The sequence below is a fragment of the Chelonia mydas genome, chromosome 2, assembly GCF_015237465.2.
Source record: "Chelonia mydas isolate rCheMyd1 chromosome 2, rCheMyd1.pri.v2, whole genome shotgun sequence".
NCBI classification, from domain to species: Eukaryota; Metazoa; Chordata; order Testudines; family Cheloniidae; genus Chelonia; species Chelonia mydas.
In genome coordinates this window covers 182,711,834-182,724,114 of record NC_057850.1, presented here as the reverse complement: position 1 = coordinate 182,724,114, position 12,281 = coordinate 182,711,834, and the positions used below count along the sequence as shown (strand labels likewise).

General features: G+C 41.1%; 1 protein-coding gene across 1 annotated transcript in view; it reads left to right on the top strand.

Annotated features, from left to right (window-relative positions):
* CDCP1 (CUB domain containing protein 1) overlaps nucleotides 1-12,281 on the top strand; it is a 54,623-nt gene that overhangs the window by 30,427 nt on the left and 11,915 nt on the right. Inside the window, exon 4 of the mRNA XM_027826722.3 lies at nucleotides 1,411-1,779. Within this exon, the coding sequence (XP_027682523.2) occupies nucleotides 1,411-1,779 (369 nt within the window). The remainder of the gene's footprint in view (nucleotides 1-1,410; nucleotides 1,780-12,281) is intronic.

The following is a 12,281-nucleotide window of genomic DNA, read 5'->3' as shown; positions in this document are numbered from 1 at the left end:
TCCTATTTTCTCTACATCCTCACACCTTAGTCCCATCTTATTAAAATACACTGAAATATTTCCAGTACACAGTCATGTTCCTTGCTATCAACTTTTAGTTTTGTAATTATTCTGCTTACTTCCCTCTTCCTTCTTGTAGTTATCCTATTTTTTAAAAAGGTTTTTAGATTGTCCTCTTACTTTCATGATTTTTAGTTCGATCAGTTCACCTAATTATGAAAAGTGACATGTTTCTATTTGTGAATCAAACCGTACTATCCAAACTCTTCTTAAATTGAGACGTTATAGGATTTTAAAAACTAACCAAAAGTATTTGCAAAAGAGTAAAAACATAATAACAACAAAGTGATGAGAATGGATGAAGACTGCTATTGAGTCTATTTTAACCGCTTCTTTCTTCATAACTTGCTGAACTCTTCAGGCTTACATTGCAGTTTAAGAAACTGGAAGAAGGATGCCTGGAAGGCACATCAGCCTGCCTGCTCATGTTTGCATATGTATAATAGTCTGTTTCAGCCCATTCCATAATGTGAAACTTGTACGGTTGTATTTTTCATCTGTAGGAGCCATGGCAAAGGATGGAGCCCTCTGTGAATCACGCAAACAAATACTTTTTGGTTGTGAGAAGTTCCCACCTTTTACCTGAATGCCTTAGTCAGCATTAGTTGTGGGTGGAAACTGCTTCAGACCCACAACATAGGTGCATCTACACAGGCAAAAATCAGATATGTAATTCATCACCTGTGCAGTACCACTAGTTTTAGCTGTTGAGTAGACAGGGTGTTGTCCTCCTTGCTGCTGCTGGTCAGCAATGAGTCCTGAATATATTAGTAGTTCTCCTGCATTTTGCTTTCTGCACTGATGCCTGGTTAGTCAGGGAGTTAGTTTTTAATTCACATGTCAGGCATGTTACAAGGCCGTCTATGGTTGAGATTTAGCTACCGCCTTACATATTTGAGACTTTTGTCTTGTCTGCTCTTTAAATCCTTGGACTCAAACCACTACACTTAAGTTCTCCAGTGATTTGAATGTCCTCTCACTTGTGATATTGTACATGAAATTCGGAGAGGCGGTGTAAGAAAACACAATTATACAAGTCTCACACTTTCTCATGTGGAGCGAAGACTGAAAGTTGGATCCTTCACTCATGTGGTCGACGGGCCTGTGTTTTTGGAGCTGAACTCTAAGCCAACAACAAGAGCAGATTCTTTACCTTCTCTGTGGATCAACCATTAGAGGACAACATCACCACCTCAAATATATGCACTCTGTTTTCTTCTATAATTTAGCCTATTGCTGAGATATATATTAAAGGTTTTTTTATTTGAAGGTACGGTTTGTCCATTGCTATTGTACTGTAAATGTGAATATGTATCTTCTTTAATAGCAGCCTATTTTTTCCTGTAATAGGGTTGTGTGTTATTGAATCTACTTTTAAAGGAGAGACGTCAGCAACGCTAATGTCTGCCAACTACCCACTGGGATTCCCAGAAGATGAGCTCATGACATGGCAGTTTGTTGTTCCTTCTGACCTTAGAGCCAGTGTCATCTTCCGCAACTATAGCCTTTCCAACTGTGAAAGGAAAGAGGAAAGGGTGGAATATTACTTACCTGGATTATTCAGTAGCCCTGAGGTGTTTAAACTGAGTGACAAACAACCTGCCAATATTGCTGGCAATTTCAACTTGTCCCTGCAGGGCTGCGACTATGATGATCAGAACCCCGGGATCCTCCGTCTGCTTTTTCAGATTGTAGTTCAACATCCTCAAAATGAAGAGAGTAAGTAGCCACTTGTCCATTATTTCCCTTTTTATGCTGATTATTTCATTTTCTCAATTCTTTTGTCAATGTAAACTGGACAAAAAGATCACATGAAAGTAGGCTTCCTGCTTTTGTTTATAAACATTGGGGCTGAGCTACACACACACTGATTTTGGTAGAGAATACTATTTCTGACTGGCTGCTGTTGGAATCTTTGAACTTTGGACGCAACATGAGTTTAAGCGAGTAAGTTGCTAAGCAACATTGAGAGATCTGTGGTACTGTGTTGGATGCCAGGGGGGTTTCATTACAGCAAGGTGAACAATATTCCCTAATCTGCTAGGAGGGGTAAAAGGTACTACAAATTTACACTGCATTTTTTAAAACAAAAGCAAATTAAGACACCACCCCCCTTCTGCTTCAACACATGTTCTGTGTTACATGTACATTGAGTAACTGAAATCTTTCTTTTAAATTGTCTGTAATTTCATATCTTGCATTCTGTACACAGTAACTATGCAGGAGGTAGCTTGTCAGTAATCAGTACATCCCCTCTCCTGGGACCTGATTCAGTTCTCACTGAAGTCAGTGGAAAGACTCCCATTTGCTTAACTGAACTGGTTAGTCCTGCAATGTGTTTCAGTATAGAAATCAAGGTCTTATTTAGACATAGTCGTGCAATTTTATTTTCCCTTATTTGAATCAAACACTTTCATAACTTGCTGCAGGGTTGGAAAGCCAAACACAGCAGCGCTGTGTTAGTACATGAGAGCTGGAGACTGGAACTCACTACAGCATAAACAAACCGACCAGTGTAACTGATCAAGCTCAATAAAATGAAAACCAATGGCAAGACCGTTGAAAAGTAAATTGGATATAAAATTATTTCACTTTTAATCCTAGATGTGGTATTAGTAATATAAATAAGGACTTTTTTACTATTCTGTGCAAGTTCTTGTACTATGCCCATTATCATGATAATTACTCAGTAGGGTAATAAGCAAGATTACTTTTATCTGGATATTGTCCCTCTACTAGTAGGACTATTTGAATGTGTAGGGCATTCTCCTATATCATGCCATTTGTCACTCAGACTAGGTTAGCCAGGTCATTTTGTATCTTCTACTCTCCAACTGTGATTGGAATAACACATCTAAAACAGAATAAGTTGTTTGACCAACTGTTGCTAAAATCTATGGGGTTGTGGGCCATACTACTGGATATTATACAGACTATTTTTAATAGTTTTAGTGGTCACTTTAAAGTCAATATAAAGAACTCCATTTAAAACACTGATAGAAATTTCTTATCACAGAGGAGCACATGGCCTTTTTCACAGTGAATGATTTTAGAGGGAAACCTGTCCTTGTCAGCAAGAGACTTTAACATCTTTGCAGAAATCTTTGCGCATTTTGGGAAGAAGTGCAATCAGTTTCTGAAACTCAAACACTTGAAGAGTTCCACTGTGATTTTCAAAAGTATTCTGTGTTGGCTTAATTCTGCTTTCACTGGTGTCCTTGAATTCAGTGGAAGCATTGTTAGGCCAATATGAAGTGCTTTTAAAAATCCCAAATCCTGTTTTTATTGCACTGTATGCCTACTAATCTAAACTAACCTCACTAGAAAAAAAGTCCACTTAGTTACAGAGAATATGTTCAGATAACATTAAAGGTGTAAGTTTAAAAAAAACAAACAGTAAGATGTGCAGTCCATACAACCTATAGGATGAACATCCAACGTCTTGGAGACTACTATAATATTCAGACAATATAATGAACTGTGTTAAAGACAATTCCTGGTTTTTGTGTTTTTTTAATTTGTCTGATGCTTAGTATTCTTTGAATGGAATTTAAATTTTCTTTTCTTGTTTTATTGTGACTATACTTGTTTCTGAAAGTACCAGAGACATTAAAGGTCAGAGACTCTTGGATTAGGTGTCTTGACTGTTTTCTAGAGTACATTGACAGGGATTCTGTGGGTCTATCTATTTATGAATGCAAGATCTGTAGCTAACAAGGCTTATCAACATGCATGATTTCAGAATAGAGGAGGTGCCCTGACTGGATGATGATGGGTGGGGACGGGTGTATGTGTTTGGATTTGTTTTATTCTATCTGTCTCTAGATTAGTGGTTCCCAAACTTGTTCCACCGCTTGTGCAGGGAAAGCCCCTGGCGGGCCAGGCCGGTTTGTTTACCTGCTGCATCCTGCCGCTTCCAGCAGCTCCCATTGGTCTGGAGCAGCGAACCGCGGCCACTGGGAGCCGCGATCGGCCAAACCTGTGGACGCGGCAGGTAAACAAACTGGCCCAGCCCGTCAGGGGCTTTCCCTGCACAAGCGGCGGAACAAGTTTGGGAACCGCTGGCCTAGATGGTTGCTGGCTCAATATTAGCCAAGGAAGAGTTTGAGAGATGGTATAACCATTCTGTTATCATCTGACTTTGTACAAAGGACCTTTTCCTTTTCCTTGGATACAAGTGTGGAGTGTGCCCTATTGTGAATCCCAAATTAGGGCTATCACAGAAAACGTGATGGGGATATGGGGTGCCCCGTTCCACCTCTCAGTTCCTCTCAGTATAGATGAACTTCTTGTCTATCATGTTAGTGTTAGAGTCAGCACACCTTGTCTTTGCTGATGTCAATGTTGATGATTACAGTTCTGTTCATTCCCTCTGGTGCACCTGGCATTGGCCGCTGTCAGAAGACAGGATACTGGGCTAGATGGATCTTTGGTCTGACCCAATATGGCTGTTCTTATGTACTTATGTAGATGACTGTTGGATTAGTTTAGGATCTCATGGTTTCCATGATAAGAATAGTACTGACCTGTTGGTTTGTGTCTCAATGTACAGAGGTGGGCAAATTCTGGTTCTCCAAGTCCTAACTCAAAGGCAAATTGGAGGGAACTGCTGTCATGGCATTATTGCCTACTTCAGACAGAGGCCAGGTACATCATGGTGGTGTACCTACTGCGTTAGCCTATTTAATTTCAGAATTCTGTGGGGGTAGAACACAGACAGTGGGCCATTCTGTCAGGCCTTGTAGGACATCATAACTATCTTTTATGCTTGACTATCAATAGGTCTTCTAAATTTTCTCTCCCTTTATGACACATCATACCAAAATGTCCCATGAGGATATGTCTTTCAAAGCATGTGGGGAAACAGTTACCGCACCAATGGTGGGGAAACTGCATTTGGAATCTGACTGATTATAATAGAGAATTTCTGGAAGAGCCATGCAATAGAGAAGGCTAAGAAAACTTTCATGTTCTCCACCATCCATGAGGTTGTGGTGATTGTCCTCATTCAACACATGTGCTTGGTGATGTACAGAATATAGCTCATACAATAAGATAAAATCCCTGCTCTGAGCGGCAGATCAGTGGAACTGTTACCAGTAGCAAGCAAGTTAGCTAATGTGGGATGCCTCTACTTAAAAATAAGGCCCATGTTTATTCACTGTGAAGAATTTTTCATCTACTTTATGGATAAGACTAAGTGATTGGATATGATCTGCCTCCATGATAGGGCGTACCTGTAAGTAGCACAAACAACATTTTTTTGAATGAGTTTATTTTGGAGGTATTTTGGGGCTTGGAGTGCTGCAGTTTATAACCTCCAAAAAGGATCCATGTCTCTTTCTTGCTTTTTAAAGAAAGCATGAGGTTTAGAGACCATTATTGGGAGAGATCAGTAACTCCCTAAGTAGTTAGTGCTAGGATTAGGAAGGGTGAGAATTTCTCTCTTGAGTAAAGAGCCCATTGTTTGTTTTTGGTGATTTTTCCAATTACATCCCTGTCTCTAACTTTCTGGTTTGGGGGTGGTATCCAAAAGGTTGTGGGGAAAGGTGTGGAGGTCTCTTTCCGTAAATTGTGGCAATACGGATTTCAGACAGGATATCATATGGTTACTGTACTGTTCTTGTTTGGCTGATCTTACCTTTGTCCATTGCTAGGAGGTGTAGATGCTGATTCTTTTAATTCTATCAGCAGCCTTGAATCAGACTGGCCTCCCATAGAGGTTGTGTTGACTCATCTGTGAATCTTGATTGAGGTGAATGGAGGTGTGCTTGAATGGCTCGAACCTTTAGGAAGATGCCCGAGGTAACTATGGGCAGTTTTGCCAGCTCTCTAGCGCAGAGGCGCTGACTTTCTAATGAGCCGGGGGTGCTTGACCCCTGCTGTGCCCCAGGACCTGCCCCCACTCCGTTCCTTCCCCCAAGACTCCACCCCCGCCCCGCCTCTTCCTGCTCCCGCCCCACCCCCAAGTGCACCCTGCCCTTGCTCTGCTCCCTCCCTCTCCCAGCGCCTCCAGCACGCCGCGGAACAGCTGATCGTGGCAGGCGGGATGCGCTGGCAGGGAGGGGGAGGCGTTAATCAGTGGGGCCGCTGGTGGATGCTCCGCACCCACCATTTTTCCCTCATGGGTGCTCCAGTCTTGGAGCACCCACGGAGTCCTATGCTCTAGCGCAGGGTTCTTGTAGAGTTCTCTGATCACCCAGACTGCTCTGTGTACCAGGGGCTGCTGTAGGAGACAGTGAAGTGGATTGGCTGTAGTGTCATCAACATGCTGACAGCACTTCCTTGTTTGTTTGTTTTTTTTTAAACTAGATCCAGGTTGTAGAGGGCCTCTGAGTACATACCACCTTGCCAACATAGGAGCGTGAACGAGAGCAAGATGACATGAAGCTCAATCCAGGTGTTATATTAACTGGTCAGAGGAAACCAGTGGGAGATCTAGACATATAGATACTATATATCTAGAAATGTCTGTGGGGTTTTTTTTTTGTTTTGTTTTATTTTTTTAACTGAGCTGACAAGTTACTCTTAACCTACACTAACTTCAAAATCACAGGTTAATGTAAGCTGATACTTCTGGGTAAAGTGCAGCTCTGTGGAACCACTTGATAGAGGAAATGACTTGAAATACTGTTGCATGTATTAAAAAGTAATAATCCTGTTATTGGAGACTAGATGGTGCAAGTAATAATGAGCTGAAAAGTTATTTATCTCCAGGTGGTTTGGCTTCAGCTCCTGTTGGCAGAGATTGAAAAATTTACATATGACAGCTGTCAGGCTAAAATGAGTTGGTGAGTTAAGAACAATTGCTAGTGGCTAGAAGTCCACTTTGCAAAACCATCACTGCAGTTGCTGCTAATTTAGCAGGCCATCTCTGCAGGGAGCAAAGATGTAATGGATTCACCCTAGAGGTGATCCATCTAGGTAGTGGTTGTGACACATCAGCAGTGCCCATTTGTGGTTCATGGAATATGCTTTAACCTTTAATCTGGCTCCATTCGTGAGCAGCAGATTCCTCAAATCCTCAGAGGAAGTTCAGGTTTGACAAAGCATGTTTGCTTATATTCAGTGTACAATGTGTCTTGAAACCCTAACTGAGTAAAAGCATTATTCAGTTAATCCATCTTTTGTATCTTTTCTATTTTGGACAGTAACGTGGAACTTTAATGCATTATGTCCTGCAGACCAGATATTAACCTAAAAAACCTTGCAGGCTGTTATATTTTATAAAATGCAAATAATAAATCTCCTGGGTTTAAATAAGAACAATGGTTTCTCTGGGGATTTTAATGGATTTCATGAGTAGTTTTATATAATATTTTCCTTCAAAGGCTCCAAATACCTCTTATGCATCTATTGAAACTGTGTTGATTTTTTTTTCTCTGTAATGAGAAACTAATTAGAAGCACATTTAACTTCCAGATTAAAAAGAAAATTGATACCTGCATGATCTAAAGGCGTCCCAAACACTTGGACAAGTTTTACTGCTGTCTGCAGTGCTTACAGTTGGGTGCCAGGGAAACACATACAGCTGTTCTCAATTAAAACAAATATCCTATCTGTGCTACCACATATAGCTGATACAAATCATGGAGGAAGCATGACCTGGTCGATAGGGCACTGGACTGGGAGTTGAGAACTGGATTCTCTTCCTGTTGAGCCGTTGACTTACTGTGTGACCGTGGGCGTATCTCTATCTTTGTGCCTTAGTTTCCCATATATAAAATGCTGCTCACCCACTTTTTGGCCCCATTTTTATGCACAATGGCTAAAATTTTCAGATTTTGCCTACATAATGTTGAGCACCAAAGTGAGCTGCCTGATTGTTAAGTACTAAATGCTCACAGCCACCTCACGTGGGTCTTGTGGTTGTGTAGTGCCTCTGAAATGCAGGCCTGTCAGTCCATACTTGATATAGGTGCTCAGCTAGTATATGCACATCCTCAATACCTGCGTCACAGCCACTTATCCTTCTGGTTGAGGACAACCTTTGGAGTCTCAGTGGTACCACTCAATTGGCCAGAGGAATCACGTAACCGCAATGCTTCTATCCCTTGAGAGGAGTTTAATTGATTGCTTTACTACTAAACCAGTCTAGCAGCTCATACCTTAAGGGAGCAGAACCTTACAAGCTTTCTGTGACTGAATAATAGTTTTTCAAAAACTAGACTGAACTGAACAAAGTAGTTTCTGTCTGTCAGGGCAAATGCAGCAAAAAGCCACATTTAACAGAATCCTCTTTCCCCTTTGATTTCCATTTAGAAAACATTGTGTGGGACCTCACAAACCAAGGCTCTTATCTTGCAATTAATGGAAGAGGCCCAAAAATAGGTGCAGTGGGACTAAGTCCAAGTCCTCTTCAGTTAAATATGCACACCTCCCTAGCTCTATCATTTACCATATATCATGATGCTTCCTGAGCAGTGGGAAAAAGCCTTTCTTTACTCCCGCTGGAGGCACACACAGGCACATCTCTAGAGCATTCAGTTGATTGGCTTTCAGAAAAAGAACAATGTTCTCTGGGTTTAAAAACAAGCACAAGTCTCTTACAAACAGCCTATAGTCCCTGGCCTGGCCTAGATGGGAGGAAGGGGGGCGGGAATCGATCTAAGTTATGCAACTTCAGCTACAAGAACAGGACTTAGAGACTAACAAATTTATTTGAGCATAAGCTTTTGTGGGCTAAAACTCACTTCATCAGATGCATGCAGTGGAAAATATAGTAGGAATATTTTATATACACAGAGAACATGAAACAATGGGTGTTACCATACACACTATAATGAGAGTGATCAGTTAAGGTGAGCTATTACCAGCAGGAGAGGGGGAAAAAAAAAAACTTCTGTAGTGATAATCAAGATGGGCCATTTCTAGCAGTTGACAAGAACGTGTGAGGAACAGTAGCGGGGGAAAATTGGGTTTTAGCACAAGAGAGCTTATGCTCAAATAAATTTGTTAGTCTCTAAGGTGCCACAAGCACTCCTGGTTTTTTTTGCGGATGCAGACTAACACGGCTGCTACTCTGAAACTTCACGCAGTGATCGACTTACCGTGGTGTCTTCACCGCGGTGAGTCGATGGCTGCCGCTCCCCCGTCGACTCCACCTGAGCCTCTCGTGGCGGCGGAGTACAGGAGTTGATGGGAGAGTGCTCTGGGGTCAATTTATCGTTTCTAGACTAGACGCGATAAATCGACCCCCACCGAATTGATCGCTGCCCGCTGATCCAGCGGGTAGTGTAGCCATACCCCCTGTGTGTGCCATAGACCTGCAAAGACTTAAATGGCCTGGTATCCTACCTACCTGGGAGACTGCTTAACTCCCAATGCCCCAGTAACACGACTACAGCCAGTAGGGCTGTTTGAGCAGGATTGCACTCTTTATAAAAGAGGGCGGGGGCTATTGGCAGGGCATTCTCTGTGAGGGCCCAGGGACTCTGGAGCTTGCTCCCCATCCCCCAAAATAGCCCATATTTGATGACCAGGCATTCTGAAGAAATCTTGTGTGTGAAAGGGTTTTCAGAGAAGGATAAAGGTCTGTTGTGGGGGGGGACAGACCATTTTTCTGGATTTTTTCATGTTTGCCATCCGCTGGCTGAGGCAGATTGTTACCAACTTTTGATTATTGAAGGCTGCTAGTTGGTATTGTCAGTGTATTTGTATTGCAGCTGGCTGTAAATTTTCCAGTAGAATAGTTTTCTGTCAGAAAATGATTCTACAGAATCGAAATGTTCTGCGTGAACGTGTCAATTCCATCCACACTTTTGATGGAAACCAGGCAGGCTGTCCAGCTTACAGACTCCCCAGCTAGCCAGCTGCCCACTTAGAGGACTCCCCATGTTCTCTGCCTGGAGTTGTTTTTTAAAAAAAAACTCCATTTTGGTTCTCTCGAAATAGAATTTTCTAAAATTTCTGTTCTATAGAAAAATTGACATTTCCAACTCGTTTCTGATTCAGAACGAAAAGACGTCAGAAATACCAATTTTTTCATGGAATGGAAATTCCAATGCTCACAGACCTCTAATATTGTGCTCAGTGGTTATTGTAAATTAAATTACAAATTAGTTGCTCACGGCTTTGGACATGTATGCATTTTAAATGTCAGATCTAAAGAAATAAGTATTGGGAAGCCCTCTTTTAAACTATATGATCTCAATAAACTTTAACAGTTTTGCAAATATACCATATTTGGCAGTTTCCCCTCCTCTTTGGACTTTGTTGGCTGAGCTTAATTCTGAAGAGACTCCAGGCAACCAGACAACTTTGTTCACAGCTGAGCTGAAGAAACTTAAATTGTCTGATATGCTTGTAAATGGGGGGGTGAAGATAACCTTGCAATCGATGTAAATCTGAGAAATGAGAACTCTTCCATCTCAAATCCATTTCAAAGCGTGTGACCAGTAGAGCTGCTCAGAAAATGTAGAAAAGCTTTAGCAAACTGTTTTTGCAAAAGTTTCATTTCACTTTTTCAAAATTTCAAAACTACTATCAGTTCTAATAGCCATTAGTTCTCGGTTGTGGCTCAACATGAGCAGTACTTTTTGACCTATCTCTCTGTCCTTTCCTGAGTGCCCTTTCAGGAGACAGGCCTAGTGCCTGCACTCCTCTCAGGGTGAAATCCCATGATTCGCCCAATTTTCTGCCTGGCTTTTGAGACTACAGCACTGCTGTTTTCCAACCATGTTTCCTGACAGGCCCAGCTGATTTTGGTTCCTGCAAAAAAATTCTCTTCAGGAGCCGTGATCAGTATGAAAATGCAGTGACTCCAATTAGCTTCTTGAAAACAAAGTACCATTTATCCATAGGAACATAACATTCAGAGAAAAAGGCTAAAACAACAAAAGGCCTACATGCATGACTCTCTTACCTAAAACTTAGCAATTCAATTTAGGCAGGCCCCACTTACTCTAAATTCACCACCCACCATTCCTCCACTTTTGGGGATCAGTGTTCCATCTGCATTCCTGCAGATTCTGCCTCTCTGGTCTCTCTCAGCTTTTGTACTGAGGCTTTCTTTTAAACTCTCCCAAACCATTTCATTTGCCCCATTTGGATTCCAGTCTCCCCTCGCCCAGTTACCAGCCACCATGTTGATCAGAGGGGGTAAAACTTCAAAGGAATTGACACCTGTATTGTTTAAGTACAGGTGATTGGCTATCTGGACCCATTGACTTTGATTCCTGCAATAATGCAAAACCACCTGCCTGACTTAATCCCTACATATCCTTTAACAAGCTGCATCTTAACCATCAAACAGAGGGTCACATAGTAGTCAGATCTCCCAAGTTCTTCATTCTCAATTTTTGTTTTTTAAGGCTTAAAATAAAAACGCACAAACCCAAAATGTTAACATCACAGAAAAGTACTTCAGTTCTTTGTGAAAGTAACATCAGAACAGTATTGCTGTAGTTTATGGTATGTAATATAGAGAAATGAAATTAATTAGCTACATAGTACCAGTACTCCATACTTACTCAGCAAGTTTCATCCACAGATCTCAAACCACTTTACATGGGTAAGAAAGCATTATCTCCATTTTACAGGTGGGGAAACTGAGACACAAAAAGGTGACTTTACTTGCTCAAGGTCACACAACAAGTCTGACAGAGCTGGCAGTAGAACCCAGAATTTCTGATTCAGTCTGGTGCCCTATCCACTGGTCTGTTATGACCATTTTATAGCACCTGCTGTGAATACTATAGTTGTGACCTAAAGAATTTTCTATAGCAAGCTCCTTATATTCTTGCACAGCCTTTTCAGAAGGGACTAGCATACATGAAATTATGTGGGCAAAATTTTTTTTTGGCAAATAGTAAATTTGCTAAAAAATGCACTTTGGAGGGGCATCAAAACTATTCACAAATTCATATCAAAGTCAGCTGAAAGTTTCATCCAAAAAGAAAAATCTTTTGGAAATATTGAAACATTTGACACTTTCAGAATGAACCGTATTGACATTTCCAAAATGAAATGTTTCAAAATGACATTTCTTTTTCTTTGGGTTGAACGTTTTTTGTTTTTGTTTTTTTTTTCTGTTTTGCGTTTTGGTGACTGAAACTGGAAAGATTCGGTTTCATTTCAAAATGATCTGGATTTTTTTTTCCCCAGAACCAAAACAAAGTATCAGCTGTTTTCTCAGCTCTACATATGATGCGGAATGGGACTTTGTTATAACAGGCTAACTCCTAACCCAAAAACAGTTATTTGTATTGATTCCAATAGTG